General features: G+C 40.8%; 1 protein-coding gene across 3 annotated transcripts in view; it reads left to right on the top strand.

Annotated features, from left to right (window-relative positions):
- spag9b (sperm associated antigen 9b) overlaps positions 1–17039 on the top strand; it is a 300349-nt gene that overhangs the window by 165710 nt on the left and 117600 nt on the right. For all 3 annotated transcript variants that reach the window (XM_063030689.1, XM_063030690.1, XM_063030691.1), the window contains one exon: positions 15248–15398. In XM_063030689.1, the coding sequence (XP_062886759.1) occupies positions 15248–15398 (151 nt within the window). The remainder of the gene's footprint in view (positions 1–15247; positions 15399–17039) is intronic.

The raw sequence follows: 17039 nt of genomic DNA on the forward strand, positions 1-17039 counted from the left end.
GTCAGCTCGGTTTCTGTTGAGGGAAATCTTGCTTGACAAATCTGTTAGTTCTTTGAGAAAGTAACAAGCAGGATGGATAAAGGATGTCATTTACTCAGATTTTCAGAGGCATTTGATAAGGTGCCACACATGAGGCTGCTTAACAAGATAAAATCCTGTGGCATTACAGGAAAGATACTGACATGGATAGAAGAATGGCTGACAGACAGGAGGCAGCTAGTGGGAATAAATGGGGCCCTTTCTGGTGTTCCACAGGGTTCAGTAGTGGGACTGCTTCTTTTCACATTGTTTGTCAGTGATTTAGATAGTGGAATTGATGGCTTTGTGGCAAAGTTTGTGAAAGATACAAAGGTAGGTGGAGAGGTAGATAGTGCTGAGGAAGCTGTGCAATTGCAGTAGGACTTACACAAATTGGAAGAATGGGTAAAAAAGTGGTAGATGGAATACAGTGTAGAGAAAGGTATGATGATGCATTTTGGTAAAAGGAACAAAAGTGCAGATTATTTTCTGAATGGGGAGAAAATTCAAACATCAGATGTGCAAAGGGACTTGGGAGCCGTCATGCACGACTCCTAGAAGGGTAATGTACAGGTTGAGTATGTGGTAAAGAAGGGGAATAGAATATAGAAGGCAAGGATTTAATGCTGATGCTTTAACACACTACCCAAGCCGCATTTGAAGTATTGACAACAGTTTTGGCTCCATATCTTAGAAAGGATGTGTTGTTGTTGGAGATAGCACAGTATGGTATATATTCTTTCTTATTGTAATTTATAGTTTTTTTATTATTATGTTCTGCTGCCACAAAACAGCAAATTTCTCAACATATGCCAGTGATGTTAAACCTGATTCTGCCCTAACCTTTGGATCCATCATCTTTTTAAGGTTCTTGTCCACATCTGCTGCACTGCCCTCATCAAGACACTCTGTAACCTCTTCAAAGAATTCACTCAGATTGGTCAGACAAAATCTGCTTCGACAAGTTGTTTGCCATTTATGCTTAGTCCCTGTCTTTCTAAGTGTTCATTAATCCTTTCCTTTGGACTATTTTCTAGCCACATCCATACTACTTATGCAGGTCTGAAATTGCCTGGCTTTTCCTTGTTGCTTTCTTGAAAAGCAATTGCATTTTCCATCCTCCAGCAATTTGGTACCTCATGTGGCCAGCAAAGATTTAAAAATCTTAGACAGAGCCCCAACAATCTCTTCAGATGTTGCCCATAGTAGCCTGGAATAAATCTCATCTGGATCTGGAGATTTATTTAGCTTGAAGACCACAAATACATTGAATACCTTGTCTTTGATTGCATTAGCATTTTTTTTCCCCTTCCCTGTGTTCTCCAACCATAAAGAGAGTGGGTAAGAACATGGCAGAAAGAATATAATGTGAAGAAGTTAGTCATTTTGGGGCATGTAACAAAAAATTGGAGTATTGTTAAATGGTGAGAGATTGCTAATATTAATTTTATAGGGACCTAGGTATCCCTTTACAAGTCATTGAAAGCCAACCAGTACAACAAGTGATGAGGAAAGCAAATGGCCTATATTATGAGGTGGTTGGCGTACAGGGGGAACGATGCCTTATTACAATTGTGCCTTTGGTGAGACTGTGTTTGGAATATTGTGTATAGTTTTGGCCCTTAGATGGAGTGCAGCGAAGTTCCCTTGACTATTTCCAAGGATGGTGGGTTTTTTGTGTGGGGGGGTAGATTGAATTACTTGGCCTATCTTTTCTTGATCAGAAGACAGACGGAAAATTTTATTGAAGTACATAAAATTCTTGAAGGATAATAGACTGGGTCAAGAGACTATGTTTTTCCTCACTGAGAGATTCAAACCGAGATTTATGGTCCCAAAAAGGTTGGCCGTTTAGTGCCGAGATAAAGATAAATTTGGACTTACCTATCATGAGGAAAGAGTGGAAGCCTGGTCCTTTTCACTGAAAAGACAGATTTCTCAACAATAAGGGAATTGGGGTGTGGAGTTGTACAGCAAGCAATGTTGAGGTAGAAGACAAACTATGTTCTTGATGGATGGCAGAGCAAGTTTGAAGGGCGAAATGTCTTCCACTTGCAGGGATTTCTTATGTTCTGATGTTTCAAGTCTTTGAATTTATTTGCACATAAGAACTAGTGAAGGCTTTTTAATAGTGCAAACATATATCAAGTCAAGAAGTAACAGCAGGCATAATCTCTCTTAAGTGATCACCCCTAATCAAAGTTCAAAGTAAATTTATTACCAAAGTACATAAATATCACAATATACAACCCTTAGATTCATTTTCTTCCAGCCATACACAGTAAATCCAAGAAACACAATAGAATCAATGAAAGATCGCACCCAACAGGACAGACACACAACCAGTGTGCAAAAGATAGGAAACTGAAAATACAAAATAAATAATAATAATAACAACAACAATAAATAAATAAGCAATAAATTTTGAGAACATAAGATGAAGAGACCTTGAAAGTGAGTCCCTATGTTGTGGGAGCATTTCGATGATGGGGCGGGTCAAGTTGAGAGAGGTTATTCCCTCTGGTTCAAAAGTGTGACATTGAGATGTAATAACTGTTCCTGAACCTGGTGGTCTGGGCACTGAGGCTCCCTTCCTGATGGCAGCAGTGAGAAAAGAGCATGGCCTGGGCGACGGGGTCCTTGATGAAGGATGCTCCTTTCCTGCATATAGTGCTCTGTGCAGTGGGGCTCAATGCTTCATGATGTAATCGTTAAGATTGTGGCTGACCATTATATTCTTCAATTCCCTCTCTGTCCAAAACCTACCGCACTCAGTCTTGAACATGGAAGTGATCATTCACAGCCAGGGATAATAATTCCAAAATTTTGTTACCTTTCACTGAAAAGAGATCCTTAAAGTTGCGGCACCGAGCTGTAGTGCTTCTACCCAAGGCCCCTCAGCATCTACCCCTTGGCCTGTTGAAGTGATATCTCATTACATTAAACTCCAGTGGGAGTTATCTAATCTATCCTCTCAAAATAGGATAGCCTTGTTTCAACAACCACTTTAGTGAACCCAGGCTGTACTAAGGAATATCCTTGGCTATAGAGACCAACAGTACTTGCGGTACTCAGAAGTTCAAAGTACATTTATTATCAAAGTATGTATAAATTATACAACCTTGAGATTCATCTGCTGACAGGCAGCGCAAAACAAGAAACCTGAAAAGCCCATTAAAAAAAGACTTAATCGCAGAGAGAAAGAAGACATATATCGTGCAAACAATAAAAGCAAGCAACAGCATTCAAGATGAAAGTTAGTCCATAGAAAGAAGCCCAGAGCAGTGGGAGCAATCTCACAACCTCAGTGCCGTGGAGAGTGGAGCAAATACCACAGAGCAGCGAGTTGAACTGGCCTAACCCTCACTTCCTGTCCCAACAGCCTATCTTTTCAGTCCATCTGGCTTGGCATTTAAATTGTCCAAACAACAGGTCATTCCTGCGTTAGGACCTGGACCCCGTAACTTCAGTATGACGTGGGCCTGGACCCTGCCACCACATTTCAGCCTGTACACGACTTTTTCAAATCGGCCCAGTGCTTAGATCAATGAGACCTTGCTCTCAGTTTAGGTGGACGAACTTTGAATCTTCTCCTCCGACTTTTCTGTGTTTTGCACGCCTCAACCACGTCCCAACCTCACTCCGAGCACTTCTCTAACATATCTGTACCTCGTTCAGACTCAGTCCTGCATCTGCACGCCTCAACCCTCGGGTCAGCCTCACCATTGTTCAGATCTTCATTGTTTGTGGTGATTGTTTACCTCAATTTTCCACAGAAAAAGTGTTATTAGTAAAGTATTTAGTTATATTTCTCGTTTTATGAACCACCAGTATGCTGTTGCCCATCATCAGTGGCTCCATTTTAAATAAGTACAGAGTCACCAGAGTCGTATGCAGTTGCAACAAGACTTCCTTCCTCTTGAACTTACAATAAAGGCCTCATTATATTTGTCTTACTATCTGATTGCTTTGCCTGCAGGTGATCTTTTATGATCTAGTATAGCTAGGCATTTTGAGGCTCTTGAAGAATATTAAGGTGGACGAGTCCCCAGGGCCTGATGGGAACTATTCCAGGTTATTGAGAGAGGCAAGAGAGCACAAAGTTTGTATGTAAAGATAACAAAGGTAAAGATAACATGTTTAGTGAACCTTGGTTTTCAAGAGATATTGAGGCCCTGGTTAAGAAAAAAAAGAGTGCATAGCAGGTATAGACAGATGAACAGTTGAGATACTTTTTGGAATGTAAGAAATGCAAGAGAGCACTTGAGAAAGAAATGAGGAGGGCTAAAAGAAAGCATTGAGTTGCTCTAACAGACAAGATGAAGGAAAATCCAAAGTTATTCTACAGATATGTTAAGAGCAAAAGGATTGTAAGGGACAAAATTGGTCCTCTGGAAGATCAGAATGGTAATCTGTGTGTGGAGCCAAAAGAGATGGGAGAAATTTAAATTTTTTTTTGCATCGGTATTAACTCAGAAGACAGACCCAGAGTCTATAGAGGTGAGGCAAGTCAGTAGTGAGGCCGTGGACCCTGTACAGGTTACAGAGGAGGAGGTGTTTGTTGTCTTGAGGCAAATTAGGGTGGATAAATCCCCAGGGCCTGGCAAGGTGTTCCCTCGAACCCTACAGGAGACAAGTACAGAAATTGCTGCGGTCCTAGCAGGGATATTTAAGTCATCCTTATCAACAGGTGAGGTACTGTAGGATTAAAGGATAGCTAATGTTCTGCTGTTTAAGAAAGGCCCTAAAATAAACCAGGAAATTATAGGCTGGTGAGTCTGATATCAATAGTGGGAAAGTTATTGGAAGGTATATTCTAAGGGACTAGATATATCAGTATTTGGATAGACAAGGACTGAATAGGGATAGTCAGCAGAGCCTTGTGCATGGATTGTACCAAACCAATCTTACAGAGTCTTTTGAGGAAGTTACCTGGAACGTTGATGCAGGTAAGGCAGTGGATGTTATCTTCATTGACTTTAGCAAGGCATTTGATGTTGTCCCACATGGGAGGTCGGTCAAGAATTGTCAGTTGCTTGACATTCAAGATAAGGTAGTAAATTGAATTAGATGTTTGCTCTGTGGGAGAAACCAGAGAGGGGTAGCCCCTCTGACTGGAGGCCTGTGACTAGTGGAGTGCCACAGGGATCAGTGCTGGGTCTGTGGTTGTTTGGCATCCATATCAATAATGTGGATGATAATGTGGGTTAATGTGGTTCAGCAAATTTGTGAATGTTTCCAAGATTGAGGGTGTAGTGGACAGCGACAACGACTATCAGAGCTTGCGTAGGGATCTGGAGCAGCTGGAAAAATGGACTGAAAAATGTCAAATAGAATTTAATACAGACAAATATGAGGTGTTGCACTTTGGTAGGACCAACCAGGGTAGATCTTACACAGTGAATGGTAGGGTGCTGAGGAGTGTGGTAGAACAAAGTGATCTGGGAATACAGGACCATAGTTCATTGAATGTGGTGTCACAGGTAGATAGGGCTGCAAAGAAAGCTTTTGGCGCATTAGCCTTCATAAATCAAAGTACTGAGTACAGGAGATGGGATGTTATGTTGAGGTTGTGTAAGACATCTTTAATCACAGGCAGGGTCCTGGAGGACTGGAGAATTGCCGGTGTTATTCCTCTGTTTAAGGAGGGTGATAGACATGAACCAGGAAATTACAGGCTGGGGAGCCTTATTTTAGTGATATTGGAATCATTTGAGAAGATTCTTAGGAATCTACTCACATCTGGAAAAGCAATATAAACATTAGGAATGGTCAGCATGCCTTATAAGCTTGATTTTTTTGGAGGTTATGAAGATGTTTGATAAGGACAGGGTAATATTTGTTGTATGCTGTACCTGGGGGTGCACCTGGGTGACAGATTGAGGTCCTTTGGAGTATGCTGGCCTCTCTACATGTTCTACCAGTCTGTTTTCCCCAGTACAATCTTCTTGTGGTGGTGTGCTGGGGCAAAGGCCAACAGGCTGAATAAACTGATTAGAAAGACTGGCTCTGTTATGGTGAAATTGGACACACTGGAAGCTGTGGTACAACAAAGGACCCTCCAGAAAATCCTGACAATTCTGGACAATGTTCCTCACCCTCTGCGTGCCACCTTGGATGAACAGAGGAGCACATTTGCTAATAGACAAAGACAACTGCACTGGACAAACTCAACTACAGTGAGTCAACCTATAGATGGGGAAGTGATGACCCCTCCTGTTAGACTGCTTGAGGTAACTTATTTTTTATTCTTTCTTACTTCTTTTCTAATATTTTTTATATTTGTGTATCAGTGCACTCATAATGCTACTGTGACGCTGTAATTTCCTTTGGGATCATTAGGCTAGCATTAAAGCGGGGGTTACTGGGGGGACGTGACTTGAAGGGCCGGAAAGGCCTATTCCATGCAACATGTCAATAAATAAATAAATATTTAGATAGATAGATACTTTATTGATCCCAAAGGAATTTACAGTGTCACTGTAGCATTACAAGTGCACAGACATACAAATATTAGAAGAGAAGAAAGACTAAAAAGTAAGTTACCTCAGTCGAACAGGTGAGGGTCATCACTTCCCCGGCCATAGATTGGCTCATTATAAAGCCTAATGGCTGAGGGTAAGAATGATGTCATATTTCGCTCTTTGGAGCAGCTCCGTTGTTTTCGTCTATTACTAAAAGTGCTCCTCTGTTCAGCCAAGGTGGCATTTTGAAGGTGAGAAACATTGTCCAGTTTGATTCTTATAACAGAGCCAGCCTTTCTAATCAGTTTACTGAGCCCGTTGACATAACCTATGTTGATGCCTTTGCCTCAGCACACACCACATAGAAAGATTGTACTGGTGACAACAGACTGGTAGAACATGCGAAGGAGAGGCCTGCATACTCCAAAGGACCTCAGTCTTCTCAGGACATAGAGGCGATTCTGGCCCTTCTTGTGTTCAGCCTCTGTGTTGGTGCTCCACTCAAGGCTGTCATCCAGGTGCACCCCAGGTACTTGTAGGTCCGCACCACATCCACACCCTCACCACCAATAGGGAGCAGTGCAGTCCGTCATCATTTCCTTTGTCTTACTGATGTTGAGCTGCAGATGATGCAGCTTGCACCATTTGACAAAGTCCTCCATCAGGGCCCTGTCCTCCCCTTCTCCCTTTATACATCCAACTATTGCTGAGTCATCAGAGAAATTCTGCAGGTGACATGACTCAATGATGTATCTAAAGTCCGAGGTATGTGGGGTAAACGGGAAGCGGGCCAATACAGTCCCCTGTGGGGCCCCAGTGTTGCTTATAGCCATGTCTGACACACAACTCTGAAGCCGTACAAACTGTGGTCTACCAGTCAGGTGGTCCATTATTTAGGATCCCCTCATAGTCGGCAATAAGTGGGTTTCAAAATTGGCTTAGCCCGGAAGACATAGGGTAGTGATGGAGGGGTGTAGTTCCATTTGTGACCAGTAATGTTCAGCAAGGATCACTACTGTGACATTTGCTGTTTGTGATATATTTGGATGAAAATGTAGGCAGGCTGATGATACAAAAATTGGTGCAGTTGTAAGGAATATTGTCAAAGGATTCAGTAGAACATAGACCAGTTAGAAAAGTGGGTGGAGAACTGGCCAATGTAATTTAATCTTGATAAGTCTGAAATATTGCACTTTGGGGATCAAATGTAGGAGGAACATATCAGTAAACGGCTGAACCCTGAGGAGCACTGATGAACAGAGGGATTTTGGGATACACCCTGAGAGTGGCAGCACAAGTAGATGGGAGTGATAAAGAAGACTCACCTGAGGGTGCAGAAGAGATTCACCAGGAAGTTGCTTGAAATAGAGAAGATGACTTATGAGGAGAGATTGGACAGGTTTGGATTATTTTTTCTGGAGCATCAGAGGCTGAGGGGAACCCTCCTAGAAGTTTATAAAATTCTGAAACACATAGATATGTATATAGATATTTTTTTCTCCAGCCGGGGTGGAAATGTCAAATACCAGTGGGTCTGGCCTTAAGATAAGGTGGGGGTGGTGTGAGAAGTAGGAGATTCACGGTAAGTTTGTTTTTACACAATGATGTCTGTTCCTCCACAATACTAAGAATCCTGCCATTAAGTTGTACTCTGCCTGGTTCCAAAGTGTATCATTTCACACTTCTCTACATTGAACACCATCTGCCACTTCTCAGCTCAACCCATAACAACCTTCTACACTATCCACACCACCACAAACCCTCATGTCATCTGCATAATTATGAACTCATCCTCATCTATATAACTTATAAAAATCGCAATCAGCAGGGGTCCCAAAACGCATTCTGTTCTAATCTTAGAAAGCCTCCAATGAATTATGGACTTCTTCTCCAAAGGGTTAGTAATACAAAGGAAGTAGCATCTCAGTTGTTATGTAACCTTGTCCAGACCACATCATTTGTGGGCATTGGACTTCAGGAAAGAGATGTAGTTATTGAGAAAATATATTTTTGATGTAGCAAAATTATAGCTGAGTGTCTTTTTTCCATTTTTAATGTAAAAGTATAATTTGGAAAATATTGTATGTACAATATACCTAGACGTGCCTGTTTGTTGTTACTGTTTCCTACTGAGATTGGTCATGTATTTTGGCAATGATAGATCCAAAATGAAACAGCAAATTAAATTCTTCTTAAATAGCTGCTTCATGTAGTTAATGCCATATTACAGACTCTGAGCTGCATGCTGAGTTTGCTATTATTTCTGTTAAATATGGAAATCAAATGTTCAGAAAGGAACCTTGTTGTTCACAGACATAATTAAAATAGCAACTATCTGCCTTGTAAGGTCACTCAGCTGAAACAGTTTGTTCAGCAATTGGTTAATCAGGGCTAATCACTTATTTGGGAGAACATTTAAAGAACAACAACTAATTGAGAAAATAGCTGAGATTCCCTTCGTTTATTTAGGACACTATGCCGCTTATTTGGGACTAGAGACTGTCGCCGAACAGTTTTTAAATAACTTCAGTTGTCTGTGTTTATGTTCAAAAAGCAGTGTTTTTTTGTCACTGATAGTTGGCAAGAAATAAGAAGAAAGGCAATTCGGAACTGTTTTGCTCACCGTGATTTCAAGCGTTCAGGCTTGGAGATGCCAGAAACGGCTAGGAATGAAAATGAAACAATTTTGCAACTTCAATAAGTTAAGAATTACAAAGGATTTGAAGGTATCGCCAATCATCTTGAATGTTACAATGAAAATGAAGATTTAGAGGATGCAATAGTCGAGAGCATTGTTTAATGGCAGTCCATTATCTGCACTAAGCGTTCATATTCAGTCAATCAAAAGAATATGATACTGTACACTAAATGAATTCCTCTAACTGTTAGGAACTAATACACAGTTTTTATAGTACTGTAGAGATATTAGTATTATTGTATTCATTTTCTATTTCATTTAGTTACATAAATTGTTCTCCAGCTAAACGGTATTTTGTTTTTTTCCCATGAGACACCTAAAAAAGCTATTTTGAGCAACTGCTTAATTGGGCTAAAATGTAGTAGTCCTGATGTGTCCCAATTAACCGGAATCCACTGTATTTGATTAGACTAGGAAAAAGGAAATATCAACTTGCACTAATTATTAGGAGATTCAGTGGTAATTACAATTATGCCCCTTCAAAAGGTATCTTCATTTATTACTTAATAATTTTGTGTTGCATGGTTTTAAATTTGTAATCCTTTGAGTCAATATATTTGCTTATTGAGACCTTTCCTTCAGTTGGTCCCAGCTATTTTAGCTTTTTAAGTTGTATTTACATGGTTGCCACAGATATTCATCCATGTGTTAAAAGTGACGGGTTAGTCAAAGGATGGACAAAGGAGGCAGTGGATGTCATTTACTTGGATTTTCAGAAGGCATTTGATAAGGTGTCACACATAAGGCTGCTTAACAAGATAAAATACTGTGGCGTTACAGGAAAAATACTGGCCTGGATAGAGGAATAACTGTCAGGTAGGGGCCTTTTCTGGTTTGCTGCCAGTGACTAGCGATGTTCCTCAGGCGTCAGTATTGGGACCACTATTTTTCACATTGTTTGTCAGTGATTTGGACAATGGAATTCATGGCTTAGTGGCCATCACATAGGCAGAGGGGTAGGTGGTGCTGATGAAGCTATGTGATTGCAACAGGATGTGGACATATTGGAAGAATGGGCAAAAAAAGTGGCAGATGGAATACAGTGGGAAATGTATGATAATGAATTTTGGTAAAAGGAACAATAGTGCTGACCATTATCTAAATGGAGAGAAGGTTCAAACTTCAAAGATGCAGAGGGACTTGGGAGTCCTCATGCAAGACCCCCAGAAGGTTAATTTACAGGTTGAGTCTATGGTAAAGAAGGCAAATACAATGTTGGTATTTATTTCGAGGAAAATAGAATATAAAAGCAAGGAGATAATGTGGAGGCTTTATAGGACACTAGTCAGTCCGCACTTAGAATATTGTCAACAGTATTGGGCCCCATATCTCAGAAAGGATATGAGGTCATTGGAGAGAGTCAAGAGGAGATTTACAAGGGTGATTCCGGGAATGAAAGGGTTAACATATGAAGAGCATTTGGCAGCTTTGGGCCTGTACTCTCTGGAATTTAGAAGACAGCAGAGGATCTCTTTGAAACCTACCGAATGTTGAAAGGACTAGATAGGGTGGATGTGGAGAGGAAGTTTCCTATGGTGGGGTATCCAGAACTAGAGGGCTCAGCCTCAAAATTGAGGGGCAACCTTTTAGAACGGAGGTAAAGAGGAATTTTTTTAGCTAGTGAGTAGTGAATCTGCCACAGACTGTGGTTGATGCTGTCTGTGGGTAGATTTAAGGTGGAAATTGATAGGTCAGGGCATCAAAGGATATGGCAAGAAGGCAGGTGTATGGAGTTGAGTGGGCTTAGAGATCAGCCATGATGGAATGGTGGAGCAGACTTGATGTGTTGAATGGCCTAATTCTGCTCCTGTGTCTTATGGTCTTATCATGGTTGACCCTGACCAATGGAGGGCCTCAATGTAAATAGCTTGTTGATGGTTGGGCATGATTGCTTGATTGACTGAAGGGCTGTTTCTGTTCTGTGCATCTCTGCAACTCTATAAGAATGCACCAGCAATATTTCAATTGTATGTTAGTTTTTATATGTAGCCACAAAACAACTCAATGATCATCAGTCATTGGGGATTCTATGTTCAGCAATGTTTTAATTTGTTAAATGAAGTTAAAACTCCTTAAGGTGTTCAGTGAGAGCACACAAGCATGTGCCAGTACTATTTTTATTAAAACATTTTTTTATTGAAAACATTTTGAAGAACCAGGGATGAATAAAAAAACTATTGCAGTAGTGCTGACTAATGTATTCGTAATATGCAGTGAACATCACCATGACTCTGTCTTCAGTGGAAATAGCTCAGTGTTCACATCAAGAACTTGGGAAGAGCTGATAATGAAACTCTTTCTCTATCAGAACAAAATGCACACTAGCCACAGCCCTGCAGACCTTCGCACCATGCCGCCTTCATCTTATGAGAGACGGAGCACCACACCATCAAGTTTATCTATGCCTGCTGTTTCTATGCCTGATGCGAGAATTTACACACTGGGTAGAAGCTTCCTTCAGTGTGCTGTCAGAATTTGGAACAGCCTTCCAGATGCTGTGGTTGGAAGCATCTGCGATGATGGGGTCCAAGCCTTCGAGAGTCGAGTGCACAAACACCTATCATCTCTGGGAGGGAAGTCACAGGCTTCTTCATAAGCTATCGTGAATGGGACCAGGATGGCAATGCTTGGTTGTTGGTAGGTAGGGTTAATACCTGACTTTCAAGAGCACTTGTGAGTTATGTTCCGGCTGGACTTAGTCCTTAAACTGCTGGAAAACGGTGTGGAAAGAACAGGTGCTGTTTTCTCCCAGTAGGGATTAGTTTTTAGTTCCAAGTGCTCCTGCCATGTTTTGTCACCCTGCAATCTTATCTTTCAATCTCTTTGAATTATGGAGGACAGCATGTGTATAAATGTCTCTCTCCAGCAGACTTCATCATGATCATCATGAGTCCAGTATTTCTACTATTTTTTTAATGTTTCTTAATTGTACATATGATTTTTTTGTTTTCTACCGCTGAGCAGCAGTGAACCATCTGATTGGTCTATCAGAGTTCTCTTTGGAGACTAGTTGACTTGATCAGCATTTCTGATCTATTGTTCACGATTGCACTTAAAAAAAAATTCACTTGTGTTGGTCAGATACTGTAGAATCTCAGTCATCTGATTTATAAAGTCAAATAAATCAGGCATTGAGCTCAATTAATGTACAAGTTTGGAGATTAGACTAACACAGTTTTTGAGATTGAGATACAGCATATGAGCTGACATGAATAGCATCCTGGTAAATCTCCTCAGCACCCTCTTTAGAGCTTCCACATCTTACCTATAATGACACAATCAGACCTGAATGCAATATTCCAAGTGTGGTCTAACTAGGATTTTGTAGAGCTGCAACATTACCTCACGGATCTTGAACTCAATCCCTTGACAAATAAAGGCCAATACATCAGACGCTTTCTTAACCACGGTATCAACTTGGCGCCTCCGGACATGGAGTGTAAGTGGGTGCTTGATGGTCAGTGCAAGTGTCATCAATGTCATCTAACTTTGACCCTTTGAATCAATACTTTGGGTAATCAGACAATTTTTCTGAGTTTAGGAACAGAGCAAAACTTAAGACCATAAGATATAGTAGCAGAATTAGGCCATTTGGCCCATTGAGTCTGCTCCCGCCATTTTATCATGGCTGATCCAGTTTTTAATCTTAGCCCCAATCTCTTGCCTTCTCCCCATATCCTTCATGCTCTGGCCAATCAAGAATCTATCAATCACTGCCTTAAATATACGTAAAGACTTAGCCTCACAAGCTCTCTGTGGCAAAGAATTCGACCAATTCAACATTCTCTAGCTAAAGAAATTCCTCCTAATTTCCATTCTAAAAGGATGCCCCTCCATTCAGAGGCTACGTCCTTTGGTCTTAGACTCTCCCACCATAGAAAACATCCTCTCCACATCCACTGTATTGAGCCCTTTCACCGTTCGGCAGGTTTCAGTTAGGTCATCCCTCAATCTTCTGAATTCAAGTGAATATAGGCCCAGAGCTATGAAATGCTCTTCATATGACAAGCCATTCCAGGATCCTGATCTGTCTAAGTCCTCCTGTAGCCTCTCTACTTCCTCAAAACTACCAGCCTCTTCACCTATCTTCATATCATCTGAAAAACTTTGCAACAAAGCCATCAATTCCATCACCCAAATCATTGACATAAAACGTACACAGAATCGATCCCAGCACAGACCCCTATGAATACCACTAGTCACCAGCATCCAACCAGAAAAGGCTCCCTTTATTCCCACTCTTTGCCTCCTGCCAATCAGCCACTGCATTATCCTCTTTAGTATGACTGGCTAGCTTACTTTCATATTTCATCTTTACCTTCTTAATGACTTTCTTAGTTGGTTTTTAAAAACTTCCCTAACCTCTAACTTCCCATTAATTTTGGCCCTGTTACATGTTCTCTCTTGGGCTTTTATGTTGGCTTTGACTTCTCTTATTAGCCATGTTTGTGTCATCTAGCCTTTCGAACACTTCTTCGTCTTTGGGATGTATATATCCTGTGCCTTCCAGATTGCTTCCAGATATATCAGCCATTGCAGCTCTGCCATCATCCCTGCCAGTGATCTTTTCAATCATTTCTGGCCAGCTCCTCTCTCATGCCTCTGTCATTCCCTTTACTCCACTGTAATACTGATACATCTGACTTTAGCTTCCCCTTCTCAGATTTCAGGGTGAATTTGATCATATTATGATCACTTTCCTCTCAGGGTTCCTTTACCCTAAGCGTTCTAATTAATTCTGGTTCATTGCACAACACTCAATTCATAATAGCTGATCCCCTTGTGGGCTCAACCATGAGCTACTCTAAAATAGACATCTCATAGGCACTCTGGAAACTACCTCTCCTGTAATCCAGCACTAACCTGATTTTCCCAATCTACCTGCATATTGAAGTCCCCCATAACTATTGTAACATTGCCCTTTTGGCATGCATTTTCTAACTCCCGTTATAATTCGTAGGCCACATCCTTACTACTGTTTGGGGGCTTGTATATAACTCCCATCATGGTCTTTTTACCCTTGCAGTTCCTTAGCTTTATCCACAATGATTCAACACCTTCTGACCCTGTGTCATCTCTTTCTAATGATTTGATTGCATATTTTTACCAACAAAGCAATGGCACCCCCTCTGCCTTCCTGCCTGTCCTTTCAATACAGTGTGTATCCTTGGATGATAAGCTCCCAGCTATAATCTTCTTTCAGCCACTATTCAGTGATGCCTACATCATACCTCCCAATATGCAACTGTACTACAAGTTCATCTACCTTATTCCATATACTATGCACATTCAAATATAACACTTCAAGTCCTAAATTCACCTGTTTCGATTTTGTCCGCCTTTTACATTTTAACTCATCCTGTTGACTGTAATTATGCAGTCTCTCCTCACTATACATTGCCTCTGTTTGTAAACCAGCTACCTTATCTTCAGCACAATCACCTCCCCTTCCTACGATATTTGTTGCATTAAAATTTTGGTAGCTCAGGACACTAGTTGCACCATGCTCAACCTTTTGATTCCTAACTTTGAGGTCTTACCAACATCTGCCTCCACAACCTCTCCACTAACTGTTCTGGCATTCTGGTTCTCATTCCCCTGCAACTCTAGTTTAAACCCCACCATGCAGCATTAACAAGCCTTCCCACTAGGATATTAGGCCCCTTCCAGTTCAGGTGCAAACTGTCCCATCTGTACAGGTCCTCTTTCCTGGAAGAGAGTCCAATGATCCAAAAATTTTATGCCCTCCCTCCTACACCAACTCCTTAGCCATGTATTAGTGATTATAGCTCAGCATTTAAAACCATCATCCCCTCAAAACTAATCAGTGAACGCCTCAATACCCCTTTGTGCAATTGGATCATAGATCTCCTTACTTGTATGCCCCAGTCAGTTCAGATTTGCAAACGTATCTCGTCCGCAATCTCCATCAGCACAGGAACCACAGGGATGTGTACTTAGCTCCCTGCTCTACTCGATTTACACCTATAACTGTGTGGCTAAGTACAGCTCCAACACCATGTACAAGTTTGCTGTTGTGACACCTTGTTTGTTCCTTTGTAAACAGGAGGGAGCCACCGCGTTCCTTGGGTCTTTTCCCGTTACCTGGAGGGGATGTTCTCACACCAGATGCACAGAGGGAAGGAGTAGAGACACCTGGTACAGAAAACTGGAAATTCAATGACCTTAGCCAACCGAGGTCCAACACAAGCCTAAAAGTAAGATGTAAAATTATATACTGTGTATATATTCTGGTTGCCTCTTTTTATTCCGGAATGAGAATAGAAGTTGGGGATAAATGTCACTAACATTAAATATTATCCACTTTTTGAAAATGTAAATATGACATCAAAATAATGACATGCTTTATAATGTATGTCAAGAGGGTATAGCTATTGTTCTTTGAAAGTTGAAATGCTTGGTTTTGGGAAGCATTCTGTAGTGGCATGGTAGCATAGCTCTACAGTGGCAGCAAATTGGGTTCAATTCTGCCGTTTGTAAGGAGTCTGTACATTCTCCCCGTCACTGGGTGCTCCAGTTTCCACCAACAGTCCAGAGATATACAGGTTAGAGTTAGTGAGTTGAGAGCATGCTATGTTGGCACCAGAACTCCAGCAAAACTTGTGGACTGCTCCCAGCACATCCTTGGACTGTGTTGGTTGTTGACGCAAATGACGTAATTCATTGTATCTTTCAATGTACATGTGACAAGTAAAACTAATCTAATTTAAAGCAAAACCTAAGTTGGTAAAATGTGAATTGGATACAGAATAAATGTCTTCAGTCCATTTCTCTTTATTATCCCCAAATAATTGCCTTCAAACAGCTGTTGAAATAAGATGGGCTATTCCTTCCTATAATTATGGCCACTTTAGCTGTGGGCCATTGCTTCATATGAATAGATAGTTTTTTTTAATATTTTAAATTTTGAATTAGAATTGCTTTATTGTTGTCACAAGTACAGAAATGCATCGAAAAGCTTGCATAAAGTTCATGCAGATCATCACACAATGTTTTGAGGTAGAACAAGGTAAAACAATAGCAATATTCTCTATAGAGAGGAATAAATAGTCAATGTTTCGGGCTGAGAACTTCATCAAGTCTAAGCTAAAGAAGCAACCGAATGTAGAATAAAGCTACAGAGAAAGTGCAGTGCTGATGTCCAGCATTTGTTGCCCATCTCTAACTGGTCTTGAGAAAACGGTGTTGCTCCAATTCTTAACAGTATTACGATGGAGGGAAGGTAAGAGAATTTTTTGCCCTAATGATTTTTATTGTTTTTTACTTTGCTGTCTTCATCATGAGAATACTGCCTTGAAACTGCATTACTGTTACTAGTCTTTGATTTGAATTGAATTTGCAACTCATTCAGTCGGGCCATGGTGTTATAATCCAATCTGTGTTTTGTAATAAGCAAGGTTAGTTTTAGAACTCACTCACCTATCAATTAACAGGGTACTGATTGAATTGCTGATTTCCCCAGGATAATATCGACTTTCCCTTTTGAACTATTTTGGATCTGGATCTTCAACTCTATTTCTTAGTTTATGAATGATATATTGGTGGACTTGACCTACACGTATTTATCAGTACCTTTGTTCAGTTGTACAAGTGCAGCAGCTGGCTTTGGCACCTTGCATGCATAAGTGCAGGCTGCTGTTGTATGTTGCAATTTTGGATTTTAAAAATTGCAGATCCAAGTTTTGGCAGCTGAGTGATTTTTCTGCTTTCCTTCATTTGCATTAGTTTGTTCAGGTATTTTTGTTTTCCAAACCCCTTCTCCTGCCCCCTCAGCCCCAGCCCTGACCCCTTTCCTATTCTTGCTCAGGGTAGATCACATACTTCAGTGGCAAGGGAAC

Source organism: Mobula hypostoma, chromosome 22, assembly GCF_963921235.1.
Source record: "Mobula hypostoma chromosome 22, sMobHyp1.1, whole genome shotgun sequence".
NCBI lineage: Eukaryota > Metazoa > Chordata > Chondrichthyes > Myliobatiformes > Myliobatidae > Mobula > Mobula hypostoma.